This window comes from Verticillium nonalfalfae (assembly GCF_003724135.2).
Source record: "Verticillium nonalfalfae strain VnAa140/NRRL 66861 chromosome Unknown scaffold_16, whole genome shotgun sequence".
In the NCBI taxonomy this organism is placed as follows: domain Eukaryota; kingdom Fungi; phylum Ascomycota; class Sordariomycetes; order Glomerellales; family Plectosphaerellaceae; genus Verticillium; species Verticillium nonalfalfae.
Genome location: NW_021167241.1, coordinates 9,726 through 28,065, shown reverse-complemented (window position 1 = coordinate 28,065; position 18,340 = coordinate 9,726). Strand labels below are relative to the sequence as shown.

Here is an 18,340-nt window from a genome sequence, read left to right as displayed (position 1 = left end):
ATAATACCCAAAACCCATCACGACCCCTCTGACCCCGCTGCGAACTACCCCGCCCCCGCCAAAACAACACATTTACCCATACCTAGCAACCGACATCATGGCCGACCAGACTTTCAAGCTCAACACGGGCGCCAGCATTCCCGCCATTGGTCTCGGTATGTTGATCGCATTATGACTCCCATTGGTGTGTTTCCATGCTCACAGGAAATCCAGGCACCTGGCAGGGTGAGGCCGGCAAGGTCAAGGCCGCCGTCTCCTTTGCTGTCCAGAACGGCTACAAGCTCGTTGACTGCGCGTACTGCTACGCCAACGAGGACGAGGTTGGCGAGGGCCTCAAGGACGCCTTCGCCGCCGGCGTCAAGCGTGAGGACATTTTCGTCACCTCCAAGCTTTGGGGAACCTACCAGACCAGCGATGCCCGCGTTGAGGAGGCTCTCGACAAGAGCTTGAAGAGCCTTGGCCTCGAGTACCTCGACCTCTACCTCATTGTGAGTGCTCCCGCTGACGAGAGACCTCCGGCCCAACATCAATTGGCTCTGTTTCCATGCAGCGAACGCTCGACTGACAATGCCCCAGCACTGGCCTGTGGCCATGAACCCCGAGGGCAACCACGACAGGTTCCCCACCCTCCCTGACGGCTCGCGCGACCTCATCCGCGACCACAAGCACACCGACACGTGGAAGTCGATGGAGAAGCTCCTCGACACTGGCAAGGTCAAGGCCATTGGCGTCTGCAACGTGAGTCCTCCGCCCAGCCTCCCCAATCCTGGACCCCTCGGATGAGCTGACAGCCCCCTGCAGTACAGCAAGCGGTACCTCGAGGAGCTCCTCCCCGTAGCCAAGGTCGTCCCCGCCGTCAACCAGATCGAGAACCACCCCAGCCTGCCCCAGGACGAGATCGTCAGCCTCTGCAAGGAGAAGGGCATCCAGATCATGTCCTACAGCCCCTTCGGCAGCACTGGCGGCCCCCTCATGAGCGCCCCTGTCATCGTCAAGATTGCCGAGAAGCACGGCGTCTCGCCCGGCACCGTCCTGCTGAGCTACAACAGTGAGTTCCTTTTTTTGGTCTCATCATGCGCACTCTCCTCTGCCAGTCGGGCGCACAAGATCCCCATGCTAACTGCACCCCGCCAGCCTCCCGCGGCAGCACCGTCCTCCCCAAGTCGACCTCGACCGACCGCATCAAGGCCAACCTCCAGACCGTCAAGCTCGACGACGAGGACCTCAAGTCCCTCAACGACTACTCCGCCGACCTCGCCGCCAAGAACGAGTTCAAGCGCTACGTCTACCCTCCCTTCGGCATCGATTTTGGCTTCCCCGACAAGTCGTAGAGACTCTTTCTTCTTTCGTTTTGCTGGGATCGGTGGCATGACGTGTGGAGAAAATTACAAGATTCCCAGAGTCAAAAGCATAGAGCGACAGATAGAAATGATTGCATTGTACACAAACGAGCACCGACCCACAGCGTCTCCGTGATCATTCTGATGACATGTTTTTAATGCTTGCATTCGGCGCGCCAGACGTAGTTATTTTTCTGTTCTTGTACACCAAAGTTCTTATGACGCCCGCTCATCATATCTCTCCTTTGGCCATTTTCCCATTACACCTCCCCGTCGCATATTCTACGATGTCAAATCGACCATGACTTTGAGCACAAGATTGCCTTCGTCGTCCTTGACGCGAGCGGCCATGCCGAAGGCGTCGGCAATGTTGGCAAGACCCTGATACCTGTGTGTGACAAGTTTCTGAAGCGAGGGCAGGCCCGCGGGGTTGCTCGCGATGAGGTCAATGGCCTTAGAGTAGCAGTTCGCGTAGCGGAAGACACCGACAAGGTCGACCTCGCGCAGAGCCGCTGCCGAGATTGGCAAGGTCTGGATGGGAGTACCCATGCCGATGATCATGACCCTGCCGCCGGGTTTCGTGGCCTGTGTATTCGTAAGCAAGACGGACATTGAGTAGAGAACAGGGGCGCGCAACGCACGTAGATGGCCGTCTGCATGCAGGTTTCTACACCAGTGCACTCATATGTGGCAGTAACCTCTCCGACCGCCTTGCCCTGGACTTGTGCCTGCTTGACAAGGTCCGCAACCTCCTTGGCATAGGCAAGCTTCTCCTCAATGGCTTGTGGCCTCTTGGGCGGGACAACAACGCCAGCGTCGGCGTAGCCGTTTGCTGTGGCAAAGTCTACGCGATCGGACTGGATGTCGGCAATGACAACAGTCTGCCCTGCGGCTTTGCTGACAGCCGCTACGAGCAGGCCTACAGCACCAGCTCCCAGCACAAGCACAGTGGAACCGGAAGGCAGGTTGGCGCGGTTGCGGGCATGCATCGCGACAGAGAGAGGTTCGACCAAGGCGCCAAGTTCGAGGGACACAGCATCGGGGAGCCTGTACGGTGGTAAGCTTGGGTCCAACGATTTCCCTATTCGGGAGGCCACCTACTTGTGAACCCATTTCGCGGGGTGGTTCACCCTCTCCTGCAGCGTGCCTTGCGCGTGAGGGTTGGCCTTTGCAGAGCTGCGGAACTTCATGCCTGGGCAGATATTGTAACGGCCCTGAGCGCAGAGATCGCATGACCCGCAAGGCAGGCCGACTTCGAGGGCTACGCGATCACCAGCAGCCAGGCTCGTGACAGCCGAGCCAACAGCAGTGACAGTGCCGGCGGACTCGTGACCGAGGGTCAAGGGCTCGCAAACGATGATGTCGCCGTTCCGGTAGTGAGAATAGTAGTGAAGGTCGGAGCCACAGAGCCCTGTGGCCTCGACGGCAATTTGGACTTCATCGGCAGAGGGAGCAGGGAGATCGCGGTCTTCCTGTAGGGAGTCAGAGAAGGAGTCTTACTGCTTGTTGAGGCAGGGCGTGGAGCTCACAACTCTGAGATCCTTGGCACCATGAAGCACAGATGCTTGTACTTTGGAATCGGCCATGGTTGGATATCAATATGATGTAATGTTTGGGTGTGCTGTTCAAGGATTTGTATCAGGTGGGTGTCGATTGCTGGCTGCGAGATTGTGTTGCCAGGTGTGTCGTTGTGGAGGTCTTTGTTGCTCGAATTCTGGATATCTCACGATGTCGATCAAGCTTTCCAAAAGTTGGGAAAACGGAGAGAAAGCCGCGTTGATGGACCAGGTCATTCAAGTAGGCAGAAAATCGACTTGGGACAAATCGGCCGGCGAAGAAGTGACCGAGTGGATGGGGAGAGGGGCACCGGTCCATCGGTCATTTTGACCCCTCCTGGAGCTTCGAAGGCTGACTTGAATGCCCAGCAGATGACGATGCCCCCCCAGTTGGGCCGGTAAACATTGCAAATCCGGGGACCGGTAACCGTGCGGAGACATTGTCGGCGGATTCTGCCCAGTTATCCGTCTTGGGAGGCTCCGTAGCCGGCGACCATGTTTGGAAAAAGGATAGATTCAGACGAAGGAGTGACAAGCCCCAGGCCTGTGGGTTGCCAGGCGGCCAGGCAAATGGTGCAAAGACGGGCGAGACGCGCTCGAGGGGCGGTCGTACCTGCAACGTCACTGGTCACCCCTTGCTCCTGCCCCTCCCCACACTCCACAGGGCCCAGTCGCTAGGGCCTCCACTGACCCCCACCGACCCCTCCATGCCCCGCCATCGCCATTGCTCCTGCCCTTCTGCCCCCCAACGCGAGCTTGCCACGAGGTATGACTTTGATCATGATCTTCGACCATGCCCTGACTTGGCTCTCGATATCTTTGTACTGCGAGCTGCTACATTTGTATTGAGACTGCCGATATCTTTTTTTTTTAAGTCATTCTGGGGTATTTGCCAAACACTTGGATTATTTCTCGTCCCCCTGCCTCTTGCTCTGCTTCCATAGCTCGTCTAAGCCTGTCTCGCTACAGAAGTCAATCATCATCATGGCCGCCAAAATGTTTTCCCTCGAGGGACAAACCGCTCTTCTCACTGGCGGCACCCGCGGTATTGGCCAATCCGTCGCCATTGGTCTTGCCGAGGCTGGAGCCAACGTCCTGCTCGTCCAGCGCGACACGGCCGTAACCACCACCCGCGACGCCATTCGTGCCCTCGGCCGCACCTCTGAAATCTACACTGCCGACCTCAGCGACCCCGCCAGTGTCGCTGCTCTCGTTCCGAAGGTCCTCGCCGACGGCCACCAGATCCGCATCCTCGTCAACTGCGCCGGGATCCAGCGCCGCCACCCAGCGCACAAGTTCCCCGACAACGACTTTAATGAGGTCTTGCAGGTCAACCTCAACGCCGTCTTCACCGTGACGCGTGACATTGGTGCCCACATGCTCGAGCTCGAGCCCGACGCCGTGACCGGCAGACGGGGAAGCATCATCAGCTACGCCTCGCTGCTGTCCTTCCAAGGCGGTTTCACAGTGCCGGCGTACGCCGCCTCCAAGGGCGCTGTCGCTCAGTTGACCAAGAGCTTCGCCAACGAGTGGACATCCAAGGGTGTGACCGTCAACGCTATCGCGCCGGGATACATCGAGACTGATATGAACGAGGCTCTGCTGGCGGACAAAGAGCGCCTCGCCAGCATCAGCGCGCGCATCCCCGCCGGTCGTTGGGGATCGCCCGAGGACTTCCAGGGTACGACGGTGTACCTGGCCAGTCGTGCGAGTGGCTACGTTAGCGGACATACACTCGTCGTTGACGGCGGCTGGATGGGAAGGTAATTTTGGATATGTCAAATGTATGAGGCACTGCGTGAATCTATTTGCGTTAATGATACAACTAATACCATTACACCGCCAAAACACCAGCCGCTCTTGCCCACAATAACCTTGCCAGCATCCATCTCAAGCTTTGGAAGCCATGACTTTCTCCATCCAAGGGTATACAGACCCATTGGCCATCGGGTATCCCATGTGCAACGCCCCCGGGAAGAACCTGTCGTATATCAGCGTTGTGCACCATGCATCTCCCCACTGGACGCGCTACCTACCTAGCCTCTTTGGGCGTTCCGTACTCAAACAGCATGATGGAATCCTCGATTGGCATCAAGCCATCTTGCGTACCCTGAGAAAGTTAGCTGTCCGTTCTCATACGATCGCACCAAGTCACTAACGTTGATCAAAAGGAGCCTGGTTGAAGGCTGCTGTAGGATTCCTGTGTCAAGAAGCGAGAACTTCTTCTGCACCCCCGTCTTGTACTCCGCCACAGTCTCGTAACCGTGCTTCATAGCCATAGCCGGCGTCAATCTGCGTTGAGTGGTCAGTAATGGACTCATCCATAACGAGCCCGCATGGAAGGCGACTCACTGAAACGGATACTCGTGCCCATCGGCCTTGTCCAACCACTCTTCATCAAAAAAGTAATGGCACCCGGCTCCCTGCGCAATCGAGCCGATGAGCCGCTCCTTGTGCGTGTGCGCGATGCGAACAGCATAGTAGCCTCCCGAACTGAGTCCCCAGACCATCACTTTGCCCATATCGAACCGGCCGTCCGCTGCCATCCAGTCGAGCACACTGCTCCACAACCGATCAGGGCTGTCTGGGTCAGCCGAATCAGCAGGACAGTCCGCTGTGCCCGGGATCTCGACGGCGACACTACCCCATCCTCGTAACAAGAACTCGTCGCAACGCAGCGTGTTGTCGGGCCTGTAGCCGTCCAGACCAGTCATGAGCAAGACGACGGGACAGGGCTGGCGCTGAGAATCCGTCGATTGGGGCAGCCGAACATACACGGGTATACTCGCCCTGTCGCGTCCCTGCTTATGCCGATGCGGGATCTCAACCTCTTCTACTGGGCACTCCCACGCGCTGGCAGCTTTGAGATATGTCTCCTTCTGCCACTGCCACGCCTTCCACTTGATGGGGCAGCTGATATCTGGGAAGGCTGTGATGTAGGGAAAACGAGCGATGCGGTAAAGAGCACAAGCGCGAAGGTAGAGCTGGCTTGCTTGCTTAGGGTCACCAGCCGCCGCGGCCTTGTCACCTCTAGCAATGAGACGGGCAGCGTTGGGAAAGAAAGCTTCAGTATACGCTCTCGATGTGCCGTCGTTGATGTTGTACTATCGCGGGGTCAGCTGCGTAACAAGACACCAAATACATGGCATTCTTTACCCTGATGAGGTGCTCGAAGACATCCACAAAGTCTTCGTACTGACCGTCATGGAAAGGGTACACGCTTTTGGTGCACTAATTGCGTTGGTAAGCGGCTCTGGAGAATATAGTGCTTCAGTGGCCTTACCGGAAATCTCCACTTGGTCTCCCACAGGGCTTTGATGCCTTCATGATGTGGCATTTTCGTCTCGAACGCCTCCTTCCCCATGAGCCACGCCCTGCTCTCAGGCTCGGGCTCTTCGGCGGTTCCGTACGGCATACTGAGAAGCCTGCTTAAGGGTTATGAGACGACTCGGACGATTCTGTGCTTTTTGAACACAGGAGTCTTGCACCTGCACTGCACAGCTGTCACTCTGTTGCTACGGCGGCGTCGTGCGATGTGCGGCTGGTGGCTGTTGCTGATGACCCTGCACCTCCATCAGCAATGCACATCATTTGGTATGCATGCAAAAGTCTGCATGCAGCTGCGACGTACTGGGATTTCAGAGAAGCGATGCGCAGTCGAGTGAGCGACCTGGCTATGTCCTCCAACATGGTGTGAGAGACGATTCGGATGTGTCTGATTATATGTAGGCCAATGGCGTTTGCCCAGATAGATAACAGCTTGGCTCGACTGCATGGCAGTCTTTACATTGCAGAGACAAAAGACTTTCATTATAGGTTCGGAGATGTACGCTGCGTCGGACAAGTCAGGTTGGGGATATCCGGAAGTGTCCGGGGCAGGTGAGATCAGCCGTGACATCTGATGCTGGTAATCCAGTAGCTCAGAACAGGCGTGTCATTGGGGTGGAAAACCACGAGAGACATGTGAAAGCGCTAATCATGCGACGTGACTACATTGTCGGAGCCAACTGAAGCATGTGTTGGAGGAGCTCCGATGGGGAGGTTACGCGACCAGGCGCGCTCCGTGGTTCAAAAGTTCAACCCGGGCGCTGTATGTGGTCCAACGAGGCGTCGGCCGAATGCTTTGGCGCCGCTCAAATCGCACAGCTGAGGGATACGTGGCATGAGGGATAGTGGCGGCCCATACGTCAGCCTCGGAGTTTGACCTCAGGGACAAACGCGAACAACGACTACAAAAGCCTCGCCATGACGGCCAGCGATTTCCGTGTAACTTTCCCTGTCATCGTGGACGCGTCGAACACATCATACAGGGCCCGACAACTTGCACTTGGTCGAAGTTTGATCGTCTATTCATTTTCGTCGCTATCCACATCCCGTCGCAGGAAACCTTCCTCTATATTTTCGAGCCTGCAGATGCCCGAGATCAGTCGTGAAACGCCGAACAGGGTTTACGAGTGTCTAATGTGTGATGGCCAGATGACAGAAAGAGAAGCCAACATGTGAATGGCATGAAAACGTGTGGTCGCATGGCAAGAACAACAGGCCGCGTCTAGGATGCCTTACTCTTGTCTCCCTCGTAGTAGTGGGCCATCTCGAGACCGGCCCGCCTGAAGCCACACTTGACGTAGAAGCCCTCGTTGGCCTCGCTGCAGTCGAGAATGCTCTTGTAGCAGCCGACCTTCTCGGCGATGAAGTCCAGGGCCTGGATGATCCTCAGGCCAAGCTTCTTGCCTTGCTGGTCCTTGGCGACCGCAATATCTTCGATATGGCCGACGAGGCCCAAGCTGTGGATGCTGTTGCAGATGGCGGTCAGCATCAAAGAACTACGCAGAAAAAAAAAGAAAAGAAAAGAGCTAGCTGGCTGCTCACAATTTACGCTCTACGATCAAAGCACCGGTGCCAACAACGGCACCCCTGCTGGTGTCCTCAACCACGAGGATATAGTACCCGTCTTGCGATTGCAGCCAGTCGTAGCGCTCGCCGAATTTGTCGTCACTGATCTCGCCGACGGTGGTCAGGACGCGCAAGCAGTCGAGGAAGCCCGTGTCGTAATCGGACTTGCGCAGGGCTCGCAGAATGTAGCCCTCAGGGAGCGATGCCGCGACAGTGGGCGACAGGAGATCGTGTGAGAAAAGGCCTGCCTCGGACATGGTGCTTGTTATGGCTGGCGTAGGCGGAGAGGGTCGTCGTGATTGGTGTTGAGGGGCAATTCGAGTCGGTGGAGCGTACTCAAGGTGCTCAAAAACGAACGTCGAGCTCACGAGTGAGAATAGCAAGGCGCAAAACGAGACAATGGCAGAGGCAGTTTTGTCAATGAAGGCTGTAGTGTTTGTTGGCAGGTTGGAAGGGGGCTAAAACAGAAATCTGGCGCTCCCCTTCCGTCCTCGAGCGATCGTCTCCCCCAGCCAGCCAGTTGGCCGGATCGAGCGAGCTTGGAGCTGAGCCCGCCAGCACGTTCTGCCCGCGCCTCAACACACTGACTCTTGGTGGACAAGAACCTGAGCTAAGGACACTCCCGGGTGGGGAGCGCCCTGGGCGACCCCTGACGAGGCCCCTGCGGCTCTCCCGCGACAGAGCACCAGAGCACCAGAGCACCAGAGCACCAGAGCAACCAGGGCTCCTCGTGCTATTTATGGCTTCTTATCCGCGCATTATCTCCAGCCAGGTCCCGTATCTTATCAGAAAACTTGCCCCACTGCAAATGCCTATGACATGCTATTGCCATGCTTCTCCCCTTCCCTGCCGCCTCGAGCGTCCATCGCCTGTCTCGGAATCACATGTCGAAGGCAATCACGACTTGATTCGAAGTCAACCATTCCAGTGGCAAGCCTTCCATCAACAAGCCCACCCACACCCCCCAACGTCACGCAAGAGGACGTTGTGGCTCCATTCGAGGCACCAGGCAGTTGCAGCAGCATGGATCATGGCCTATCACCTTTTCTGCCAACTACCAGTGTAGTACCAGGCAGTTTCTCCAGTCCATACCCTCAACTTGTCTTCGCCAGTAGCATTACCTAGGACCTAGGATAGGAGCGTGGCCCCTTCGCGGTCGGAGAGACTTTCGCCACGATGGATTCTGGCGATGACCCTGAGACTGAAAAGAAAATCGTCCAGCCATCGTCAACTGGATCGGAACTTGTTCGAGTCTCCTCTGAAACACAACCTGGCAGGACGGTCCTTCCCGAACCCGTCGCCAAAGCAATCAGTTTGGCCACCCGATCCAGCAGTCTCGCGCTTCGTGTGGGAACTCTCATCACTTCGTATGGGTTCGATGCCGCCAAATTCACGACCTTGTCGAGCCTGGAGCTCGGCCGTGGCATCCTCGAAGGAATCCTCCACCGAGCTGGACAAAATGCCATCGCACGGTCACAGTCCACCTTGGCCCGCGTAGATGCCGAGACTGTCATCGAACGGAGTCTTGAGAGCCTGCACATGGCCATGTCCCAGATCGTGTTCTGGACGACCGCCGGTTTTTATGTCGCCGAAACGACCTTTTCCGCTGGTTCGCAGATAACGCAGCTGCTTCTGTCGTCCTTGGACCAGTTCTTCGGCTCCACAGACTCGTCCCGCGCAATCGCCAGCATCATCACGCTGGTTCGCCGTGAGTTTCAGAACCCAGCAACCGGCCACAGTGGTCAGAAGGTTGGCGTCACGGATCTCGCCATGGGGATCTGTGCATTGGCATATCTTCAGCAGAAGTGCTGGAAACTCCCCGACGAGGAAAGACGCCGAGCGCCTCAGGAGGAGATTGTTTGGGATATCGTCGTTCTCAGCGATGGCGAACGAGTCGACGTCCACGAAGACAGCCTCTATGGCATGCACAAGGGTCGTTACGAGCCAAAGGGGCCCGGCATCCTTGTTTCCAAACCCGGACCCTCTCCTGGCCCAGACCTCATTGCGACGCTGAAGAGACACGCCAGCCAAGACAGTGGTGACGAGGATGACTATCTCCCCCCCGAAAATCGTCTTCGAGACCAAATCATGCAATCTCTACCCGCCGACACGAGCGTTTCCATCACAACATCTACACATACGCAGAAGACTATCACTGTTGAATTCACTGGCGCCGAATCGCCCGCACTGTCCCCACCTCCCGGTGTTGAGCTTGTTGAGAGAGAATTCATCCCTGCGGCCGATGGTCGAAGAGACGTGTTTTCGAGTACCACCGGCGGTGCGGTCACCGATCAAATCACGCAACGTGTGGTGTACAAGTTCGACAAGACGATGCTCCGGAGTACGGCCTGTCGAGGCTACGACCAGTCTCCGAATGTGCCTGGATCAGTGGCCGAGATTAATGTTCTTCTTGACGGGCCAGACAATCCACCTCCACAGCTACCAGAGCGTCATAAGGCGCTAGAAGAACCACCCCCTATTCCGCCGCGGCGGCGCAACTCAAAAGCTTTCGAGGAACTCGCTACAAGTCCAAGGTCAGAGCAGACCATGACCCCTCCTGCGTCAGACTCTTTCCACAGACAGACCTCCCGCAAGGTGTCTGACTCCGTCCTCGACATTGTGAAGCCCCAAATCAACACACTTTCCGACAACGGATCAAATCAGAAACGCCAGCGTGCTCCTTTAGGGCCAGTTGGCACAAAGCGCAGCTCTGAACCTTCACCCCAGGCTGAGGAGCTTCTCTCGGCCAAACCGCGATTGACCAAGTCCAAGACTGAGCCCATCAAAGACGGCAAGTTGCCCCCGAAGAAGACGGGTGTGCGACAAGCTCTGAAACGAGCTCCAGGTTCTAGTATGTCAAGTCTCTGGAGTCGAGATACACATGATGCAACTGCCGTGACGGCCCCTTCAACAAACTCAGCACCGAAACCAAAGCCGGCGTCAACTTTGAAGAAGCTTGTCAGCCCAACTAACCTATCCCATCGTCCTTTTAATCGAGCAACAGGACCGACTGTCTCGTCCAATCTCCGCGATAAAGGGCCCTTCGATGACCATGCTGAAAATCCTCGCAGCTCATCTCGGGCAGGCTTCATTTCGATTCACGAACGTCGCCGGGATTCGGTTGTATCTCAAACTGATACTTACTCGATGCACTCCATGGACAGTCTTAGGCCGGACTCCCCCATGCTTGCCCGGCGATCACCGAGCGCCTTGGGCAAGGCGTTTCCAGAGTATGATGCAAGTGAATTTGGCTCCCCCGCCTCACCTAGAGCCAATCGCATGAGGCAAAGAGGACACACTCCCAGCACCAGCCTCTACAGCATAGCAACGAATGGTTCGCAAACCTCCCTGGTCTTGGCAGCGAGGCATCCGAAGAGTGCCTACACAGATTCGGAGGCCATCGAAACGTTGCGATGTGCCGGCGTTGTAGATGGAATGTTCCCAGCAAAACATTTACTTCACAACATCACACGCTTCATGCTTTACTCATCTGCCGCATATGGGTCGGGATTCCTCAAGTTCATGAGGATCTCGAGGAACTTACCCATCCTCAAAGCCATGGACGAGACGCATCATGAAATACGATCATTTGCTCATCACACGGGGTCCAAGGCTGAAGACGTTCTCATGGCTTCTTTCGTCGATTCTCACGGCGGGTCCGACACGACAGGTGCAACTGGTACCGGGGTGCCCCTAGTCCATTATATCTCTCTCGATCATGAAACCAAAGCAGTAGTGCTGGCCTGCCGAGGTACCTTGGGCTTCGAAGACGTTCTAGCTGATCTCGCTTGCGACTACGATGACATGTCGTGGCGTGGGAAGTCATATCAAGTTCACAAAGGCGTGCACGCATCAGCACGACGACTTCTTTACGGTGGCGACGGCCGAGTCTTGTACACGCTCAAAGAAGCACTCGACGAGTTTAGCGACTACGGTCTCATCCTCTGCGGCCACTCCTTAGGGGGCGCCGTGACAGCCCTCCTAGGCACCATGCTCGCCGAGCCGAGTCCAACTGGCACGGGGTTCGTGACCTCTGCCGAACCACACCACCGCCTACTCACATACGAGTCCTCGGCCACAGCGGGTTCCAGTGGTACGACGCACGTCTGCCTCCCCTCAGGCCGGCCCATACACGTCTATGCCTACGGCCCGCCGGGCACAATGTCTCCCGCCCTGCGCAAGGCTACACGTGGCCTCATCACAAGTATCGTCCACGGCCACGACCTCGTACCGTACCTCTCGCTCGGCGTCCTGCATGACTTTCAAGCGGTGGCGCTCGCCTTCCAGAGCGACAGCACCGACGCCTCCCGCCTTGAGGCCCGCCGGCGCGTATGGCAAGCTTTCCAGCACGGACTGGCCGACAAGTGGTACGCCACCTCCACCGCCAGCTTGCCCGAGAACGACCAGTGGGCACTGACGGCGCTGGGCTCCTTGAGGAGGAGCATAGTCGGCACCAAGCTCGTGCCGCCAGGGGAGGTATTCGTGGTCGAGAGCTCGAAAGTGTTGCGGAGGGATGCCTTTGTGCTCGCTGAGGAGGTGGACATCGGGCGGCCGGCGAAGAGAGTCGTTCTTAAGTATATCCGAGATGTTGAGGCGCGATTTGGAGAGGTGCGGTTCGGGACTAGCATGTTGATGGATCACAGTCCGGCCAAGTATGAGGAGGCGCTGCGGAAGTTGCGGCTCGGGGTGGTCGACGCAGGATACTAGTCGGCAAGACGAGGTGTATGTTCGCGTTTTGATTAGGGAGCACATGGATGGGTGCGCTCAGGTCAAGGGTACAATAGAGGGCATGCACACAGAGGCCATCAAGATGCATGCAGGCACAGAAAAAAGGTCATTATTATTTTTCATTTCGTACAACTTTTCCCGTCTCGGGCCCTTACTCTTGGGGCTTCTCCGTGACGATCTTGCCGTCCTTTGTGTAGAAGATCTCCTTGACCTTGACGGAGCGCAGGTGGTCGACGCCCTTGCTGAGCTCGCAGTCGTGGTGGAACAGCCACCACTGGCCCTTGAACTCGACGATGGAGTGGTGGGTGGTCCAGCCGAGGACGGGCTCGAGGATGCGGCCGCCGTAGGTGAAGGGGCCGAGGGGGCTGTCGCCAGTGGCGTAGCAGAGGTAGTGCGAGTCGCCGGTCGAGTAGGAGAAGTAGTAGGTGCCGTTGCGCTTGTGGACCCAGGCGGCCTCGAAGAAGCGGCGGTCGTGGTCGTCGCCGAGGATGGGCTTGCCCGTGTCCGGGTCAAGGATCTGGATCTCCTGGACCTCGCCGGCAAACTGGTGCATGTCGTCGGTCAGCTTGGCGACGCGGGGGCCCATGGCGACGACGCCGTCGCCCGAGGGCTCCTTGGGGCCCTGCCACGCCGGGTCGAAGGCGTCGTTGCCCTTCTGGTAGCACTGCAGCTGGCCGCCCCAGAGGCCGCCGAAGTAGAGGTAGCCCTGGTTGTCGTCGTCGACGAAGGAGGCCGGGTCGATCGAGTAGGAGCCCTTGATGGGCTCGGCGTCGGGCTTGAAGGGGCCCTCGGGCCTGTCGCCGACGGCGACGCCGATGCGGAAGATGCCCTCCTTGTCGCGTGCGGGGAAGTACAGGAAGTACTTGCCGTCCTTGAAGGCGGCATCGGGGGCCCAGAGCTGTTTGGACACCCAGGGCACATCCTCCATCTTCAGGACGACGCCATGGTCGACAGGCTCCTCGGTGGGGTCCAGCGAGGAGGTGCTGAAGACGTGGTAGTCGGCCATATCGTACTGGTCGCCATTGTCGTTGAACTGAATGTCAGTTTCTCGGTCGTGCGACGGGTAGATGTAGACCTTGCCCTCGAAGACATGGGCTGACGGATCTGCCGTGTAGATGCCGGTGATGAGAGGCGCCATGGTGGATGGTAGATAAGGGACAAACGGGGGGGGGAGTGAATGTTGCTGCCGTTTGGGGGCAGAGGAGACGTAGCTGAAGTACTTATGAGAAGCTCGAGCTCGTCAAGGTTCACAATTTATGGTTGAACCCGAGAGAAAGATGACATGAAGCTGCGAAGTGTGAACGAGAGAGCTTCAGTTGAAGGTCGATGGCGGGGTTTCTGATGCCCCTCGTTCTGTTCCTCCATTTCATCACGTCTCGGCTTCGTCAGGGACCCATTACCCCAAGTGGGTGCGGATGATGTTGCGCTTGGCGATGGGGGCAGGGTGGCATGCGGGACGAGACGCCCAGTGCCCATTTACCCAGCGCATTTTCCCGGTTTACCCCCTCCACTGTTGTGGGCATGTTGAGCCACCAAATGCCGCCATGGGATACGGATGGAGCCTGCTAGTCAGCCCGGGAACTGGGTCACCCTCGTCGCAGGGCACTTGAGGTTCGAAGAGCCGTGCAAACTTGTTGCGCCGCCTGCAATGTGTCTGGTTGAAATGAACGAGCCAGTGGATCTCACTCACCCGCCGACTTTAACCGGCCGGGCCTTGGGAGGAGCCCTCCACCAAGGGTTTGGCAGATCTGCTGATACTGAGCGGGATGCCGCATGGAATCCGCAAACGGGACGTCAGGATGCCTCGAGAAGCAGCCCGACGTTGCCGGCGCAGACGCAGGACATGCAATGCTTGCTTTGGGGCCCCTGCAAGTCGCCTCCAGCACAGTAGAACATGGGGGCTCATGCAGCTGTTGCGCCTGGCGTTGAGGCTGAATATTACCAACTTTGCCGAGACGTCCATGGTGCACGCAAGCCAGGAGGACCATGGCAGCTGCGACCTTGCGGCAAACTAAAAGTCCTGAATGCCCGTCTCTCCGGTCTTGGCGGGTTGCTGTTCTTCGGGGTCGCCGCTTTCGCGGTCACTCGCCCAGCCCGGCTCCTCATCTTCGAACCACGCGTCTTCGGCATCACGTCGCTCCAGGACATCGAAGGCCTCGTTAAAATCGACCTTGTCGTAGTCAAAATCATCGTCACGGCCGTGAACGAAGCGTCGCGTCAAAAACTGATGCCACCTCTCTCTCGCCTCGTCCATGTCTGCGGGGGCGGTGAGGTCCGCATCGACCGTGGCCATGTCGACGAAAGCCGGTGGCCCCGGTGAAGATGCAGACGGCTCGGCAGTACTTTGAGCAATCTCGGCCATGCGTGCCTCTCCTCTCAAGAGATCCCCTTCTAGGACGCGGGAGTATCCCTTGCGTTTGCCCTCTGCCTCGCGTTCCGCGGGCGTTTGGTACTGACGAACGAGCTTTTCGTACAGTACTGGGTCTGAGATGCAGCGACAATCAGGATACTGATGAAGTCATGACGAGCAGGATCGCAGAGAAGGCAGAGGACACGGAGCACCGCGGACAGAAAGCCATGGTGGTGGGAGAGCTGGAGACATACCTGCAAACTCGTGCTCTGTGCTCTCTAGGTACTCTGGATGTGCCTCAAGGTAATGCCTTCGTCGGTTTTGCGTGCGGATCTCCCTCGTCCTGGCGTCCGATTTGGGTGGTCTAGGCACAGGCTTGTCGAGGGCCAAAGATGAGCTCGGGGGCTGTGAGCCGGGCTCTGGAGTTGGCGACATGACGTACGGCATGTCTTCTTAAAGATAATCAGAGAAGATCAAGTGGGATCTGGTGATAGACCGTGGCGGTTGTCATAAAATTGGGTGTTGAATGTTGGACGGAATCAGGTCTCGGAGTGTGTACTTGGAGCGGTTCACAAGCAACGGCAGTGGGTCACTGGGGCAAGACACCGAAGGCCTTTTGGCGGACTAATCTCGGATAACCGATGCGCAGGCTCATAACACTCGTCATGACCGCTATACGAGTTCAACCTCTTCTCTTCAAATCAAGCAAACGCATCTTATTGTGCAACTAGAAGGATTCAAACTGATGAAAAATTCAAAGTCAAATGGCACGACGTGAAGAATGCTTGTAGACGACAAGGATGCAGCTTCAGCCGCTGCCGCCGGGATACACCATGATTGCATGCACAGAGGCAGAGACCAGAGTTCTTCTTTTGGGCCATGAACTCGGGCCGTACTAAGTTCAAGGGGCTGAGCGCGCATCAGGATCGTAGGACAAGATCCGGAATCTATTGTTTGGCCCCCATACCCTCAGCTAGGAACGATATAACATCCGTTTGAAAAGTGTTTACTGCTTTTCAATGGCGGCTGTTATATTTCTGTAACTAGCCTGAAATCACGGAGTTCCCAAAGACTTGTAATCTTAACACCATTAAATCGCCAAGAGCTGAGATAATAGAACAAGTGCTGGATGGTGCAGCAAGACATTAGTATCAATGCACCCAAACCACAAGCCATTGACGACGACTTTAAGCTTCGGAGCATTCACTGGTTCTTTATTTCCAGTGTAACACTATAACCTCACTGTGCCTGTAAAAGACACCTACAAGCCGATCCACCAGTACGTCTCGTCGATCTTGAATGACCCCCTGACGGCTTTGTCCGAGACGGTACTGCTGTCAGACACAATGACCTTGTATTCACCAGCCTCGACACACCACTTGTGGCGGGACTCATCCCAATAGGCGGCGGCGTATCTAGTCAACGCCTCGACGGTGACGCGCTCGCTCTGGCCGGGCTCAAGGGCGACCTCGGTGAAGCCCTTGAGCTCCTTGATGGGGCGGTTGACGCGCGCCTGCTGGCTGGGGGCGATGTAAACCTGGACGACCTCTGCACCACGCACGGCGCCCGTGTTCCTGACCGTGACCTCAGTGAGGCGACCGCGCCTATCATATGGGTTTGCGTCCTGCATCCACCGGGACCAGAGACGCACAACTGAGCGCACTCTTTTCAAGTCGGTTTTGAACCACTCGATATAGGCCCTGCGATGAAACTCGCACCATCGTTATGCATACCGACATTCCACTAGCTCGAAGTGTATCAACGTCTCGACGCGTTCTGGGTGTCGCACGCGTAAGATCTGGCCGAGAAATTTTGGCAAGCCGTTGCCGCATTCAGCCCATTCGTCTAGTCGAGAATCTATCGTCCGGCCGGTGTATCCGACCTTGATCATGCCGCTGAAGGCATCGTCGGCATGGGTGTAAAAGTATAAGGATCCAGTTTTACATGCCAGAGGTTCAACGTCTGATTGCAGTTTTGAGAGCAATGTTTCTTCTTGTAGAACCTCATGCTTCGCAAATGTTACAGTGACTGAGGTTGTCGCGTACTCCGTCTCAACATTTGGATTTTCTTCTCGAGTCGCAATACCTAAAGCGTTTATCTCATTTAGCCATCGGTGGGCCAGCTTTAGTGATAGACCACTTCCCCATATTTTATTATAGTGGTGGTGACCGCAACAGCAATCCTCAGCAATCGCTGCCAAGTGTCCAAGAGTTGATGTCGCCGCGAGACGTGAGTCCCGGACACTCTTCGCTTGCCGAATCGCTCATTGTTTACGATCGGGCATGATCGGGACCATACACAATCTGTTTTTGTTTGGTAGATACCAGATACATTGTCGTTGGTTGGTTTTCAAATACAAGGTGGTGTCCGTAAAGGACGGCAGTTGGTCAACCGTAGGCATCGCTGTCATTTTGCCTGACCAATAAAGGTATTACCAAAATTTCCAGGAGTCAAGGCCAGCGCGAGAGAACATATGGGTGTGACCACTAGGCTATCAGGACGAACCCGGATGTAGCAATGCCGCAAGCAACGACGGAGCCAAGGCTCCTCTTGCCATCATTTCAGCCCCGACGTGCGCGGCGTTTGTGTTGTTATACTGTAAGTATTGTTCTGGAACGCCTCGCTTCTGGCGCTCGATTGCTCTCGGCGGCCGTCGGTGGGCGGCAATTCCGTTAGCTTTGTTTCGGTATGAAGGTCGAATATGGGCAACGTAGCTGTGCTCGATGTCGGAGACGCGTTTTGTGAGATTGGAGAATTAACTGTCTACGTCCTCGATCGACCACAGTGCTATCTGGTACTGCATAAGAAGCTAGTCTAGTTCGCAATTAGAAGGGTCTTGCCCTGATGTAGTCCAGTAGCGATCTCGGAAAAGCATTCTGCCGCTGTCCGAAATACGAGGGAGAGGACATGGATTTGAGTCTAGTGGGAAAGCCGGACTTCCTATCCACCATAATGGGCGTCAAATACAGGAATCACTTAAAGTTCTTTCCCAACGTTACGGCATTATACGTTTCTACTAAAATTCTAGGACCTTTGACATATATTGACCAATATATAATGTATTATCAGGCTAGATTACGACGCACCACCCTCTATATGCGAAGAAGTTTAGTTTCGCTGGGGATGTTCTCACTTAACATTCAAGTGTTACAATCCTTGTGCTGACTAGAGTGACGCACATCCTGGAGCGAATGAACAAGGCTCGGATCAGTGTACAAACTACGACGGCGACGCAGACCACGAGACTGAGGACACGGCGGGGCGATGTGACGATTGGGAGCAAAGGATGGGAGCTGGGTGTATTTCCGTCAAACCATAGAAGGAAGTTTAGAGGCCCGGCGGCGCCGGGATGGTTTGACCCGGGGGGTGCGGTGGCCTAGGGGGCCGAGGGACGACGCAGTGCAGGCGTGCCAACGCCGGAGCGGGAGATGAGCAGGAGGCACTAGACTCCAGAACGGCGAAGGACGGAAGTC

At 56.4% G+C, this 18,340-nt stretch overlaps 9 protein-coding genes across 9 annotated transcripts; 3 read left to right on the top strand and 6 right to left on the bottom strand.

Annotated features, from left to right (window-relative positions):
• Positions 1-97: 97 nt before the first annotated feature.
• On the top strand, positions 98-1,331 carry GAR1_2 (H/ACA snoRNP pseudouridylase subunit; the record flags this gene model as incomplete). Its single annotated transcript, XM_028636628.1, has 5 exons — positions 98-155; positions 205-488; positions 577-738; positions 802-1,048; positions 1,135-1,331. 5 exons carry the CDS (start codon positions 98-100, stop codon positions 1,329-1,331), a joined length of 948 nt encoding a protein of 315 aa, XP_028497574.1.
• A 291-nt stretch (positions 1,332-1,622) lies between these two features.
• Positions 1,623-2,926, bottom strand: D7B24_002418 (uncharacterized protein; the record flags this gene model as incomplete). Its single annotated transcript, XM_028636627.1, has 4 exons — positions 1,623-1,925; positions 1,982-2,387; positions 2,442-2,812; positions 2,870-2,926. The coding sequence occupies 4 exons, from the start codon at positions 2,924-2,926 to the stop codon at positions 1,623-1,625; spliced, it is 1,137 nt and encodes a 378-aa protein (XP_028497573.1).
• Positions 2,927-3,880: 954 nt separating this feature from the next.
• Positions 3,881-4,663, top strand: D7B24_002417 (uncharacterized protein; the record flags this gene model as incomplete). The annotated part of the gene is made up of 1 exon (XM_028636626.1): positions 3,881-4,663. One exon carries the CDS (start codon positions 3,881-3,883, stop codon positions 4,661-4,663), a length of 783 nt encoding a protein of 260 aa, XP_028497572.1.
• A 123-nt stretch (positions 4,664-4,786) lies between these two features.
• Positions 4,787-6,586, bottom strand: D7B24_002416 (uncharacterized protein; the record flags this gene model as incomplete). The annotated part of the gene is made up of 8 exons (XM_028636625.1): positions 4,787-4,877; positions 4,933-5,006; positions 5,056-5,188; positions 5,249-6,000; positions 6,053-6,127; positions 6,180-6,321; positions 6,385-6,459; positions 6,528-6,586. The coding sequence occupies 8 exons, from the start codon at positions 6,584-6,586 to the stop codon at positions 4,787-4,789; spliced, it is 1,401 nt and encodes a 466-aa protein (XP_028497571.1).
• An 859-nt stretch (positions 6,587-7,445) lies between these two features.
• Positions 7,446-8,046, bottom strand: GNA1 (Glucosamine-phosphate N-acetyltransferase-like protein; the record flags this gene model as incomplete). Its single annotated transcript, XM_028636624.1, has 2 exons — positions 7,446-7,689; positions 7,766-8,046. The coding sequence occupies 2 exons, from the start codon at positions 8,044-8,046 to the stop codon at positions 7,446-7,448; spliced, it is 525 nt and encodes a 174-aa protein (XP_028497570.1).
• A 919-nt stretch (positions 8,047-8,965) lies between these two features.
• On the top strand, positions 8,966-12,496 carry D7B24_002414 (uncharacterized protein; the record flags this gene model as incomplete). The annotated part of the gene is made up of 1 exon (XM_028636623.1): positions 8,966-12,496. The coding sequence occupies one exon, from the start codon at positions 8,966-8,968 to the stop codon at positions 12,494-12,496; it is 3,531 nt and encodes a 1,176-aa protein (XP_028497569.1).
• A 172-nt stretch (positions 12,497-12,668) lies between these two features.
• Positions 12,669-13,655, bottom strand: D7B24_002413 (uncharacterized protein; the record flags this gene model as incomplete). Its single annotated transcript, XM_028636622.1, has 1 exon — positions 12,669-13,655. One exon carries the CDS (start codon positions 13,653-13,655, stop codon positions 12,669-12,671), a length of 987 nt encoding a protein of 328 aa, XP_028497568.1.
• Positions 13,656-14,528: 873 nt separating this feature from the next.
• D7B24_002412 (uncharacterized protein) lies at positions 14,529-15,302 on the bottom strand (the record flags this gene model as incomplete). Its single annotated transcript, XM_028636621.1, has 2 exons — positions 14,529-15,001; positions 15,122-15,302. 2 exons carry the CDS (start codon positions 15,300-15,302, stop codon positions 14,529-14,531), a joined length of 654 nt encoding a protein of 217 aa, XP_028497567.1.
• Positions 15,303-16,128: 826 nt separating this feature from the next.
• D7B24_002411 (uncharacterized protein) lies at positions 16,129-16,758 on the bottom strand (the record flags this gene model as incomplete). The annotated part of the gene is made up of 2 exons (XM_028636620.1): positions 16,129-16,471; positions 16,601-16,758. The coding sequence occupies 2 exons, from the start codon at positions 16,756-16,758 to the stop codon at positions 16,129-16,131; spliced, it is 501 nt and encodes a 166-aa protein (XP_028497566.1).
• Between the last annotated feature and the right edge of the window lie 1,582 nt (positions 16,759-18,340).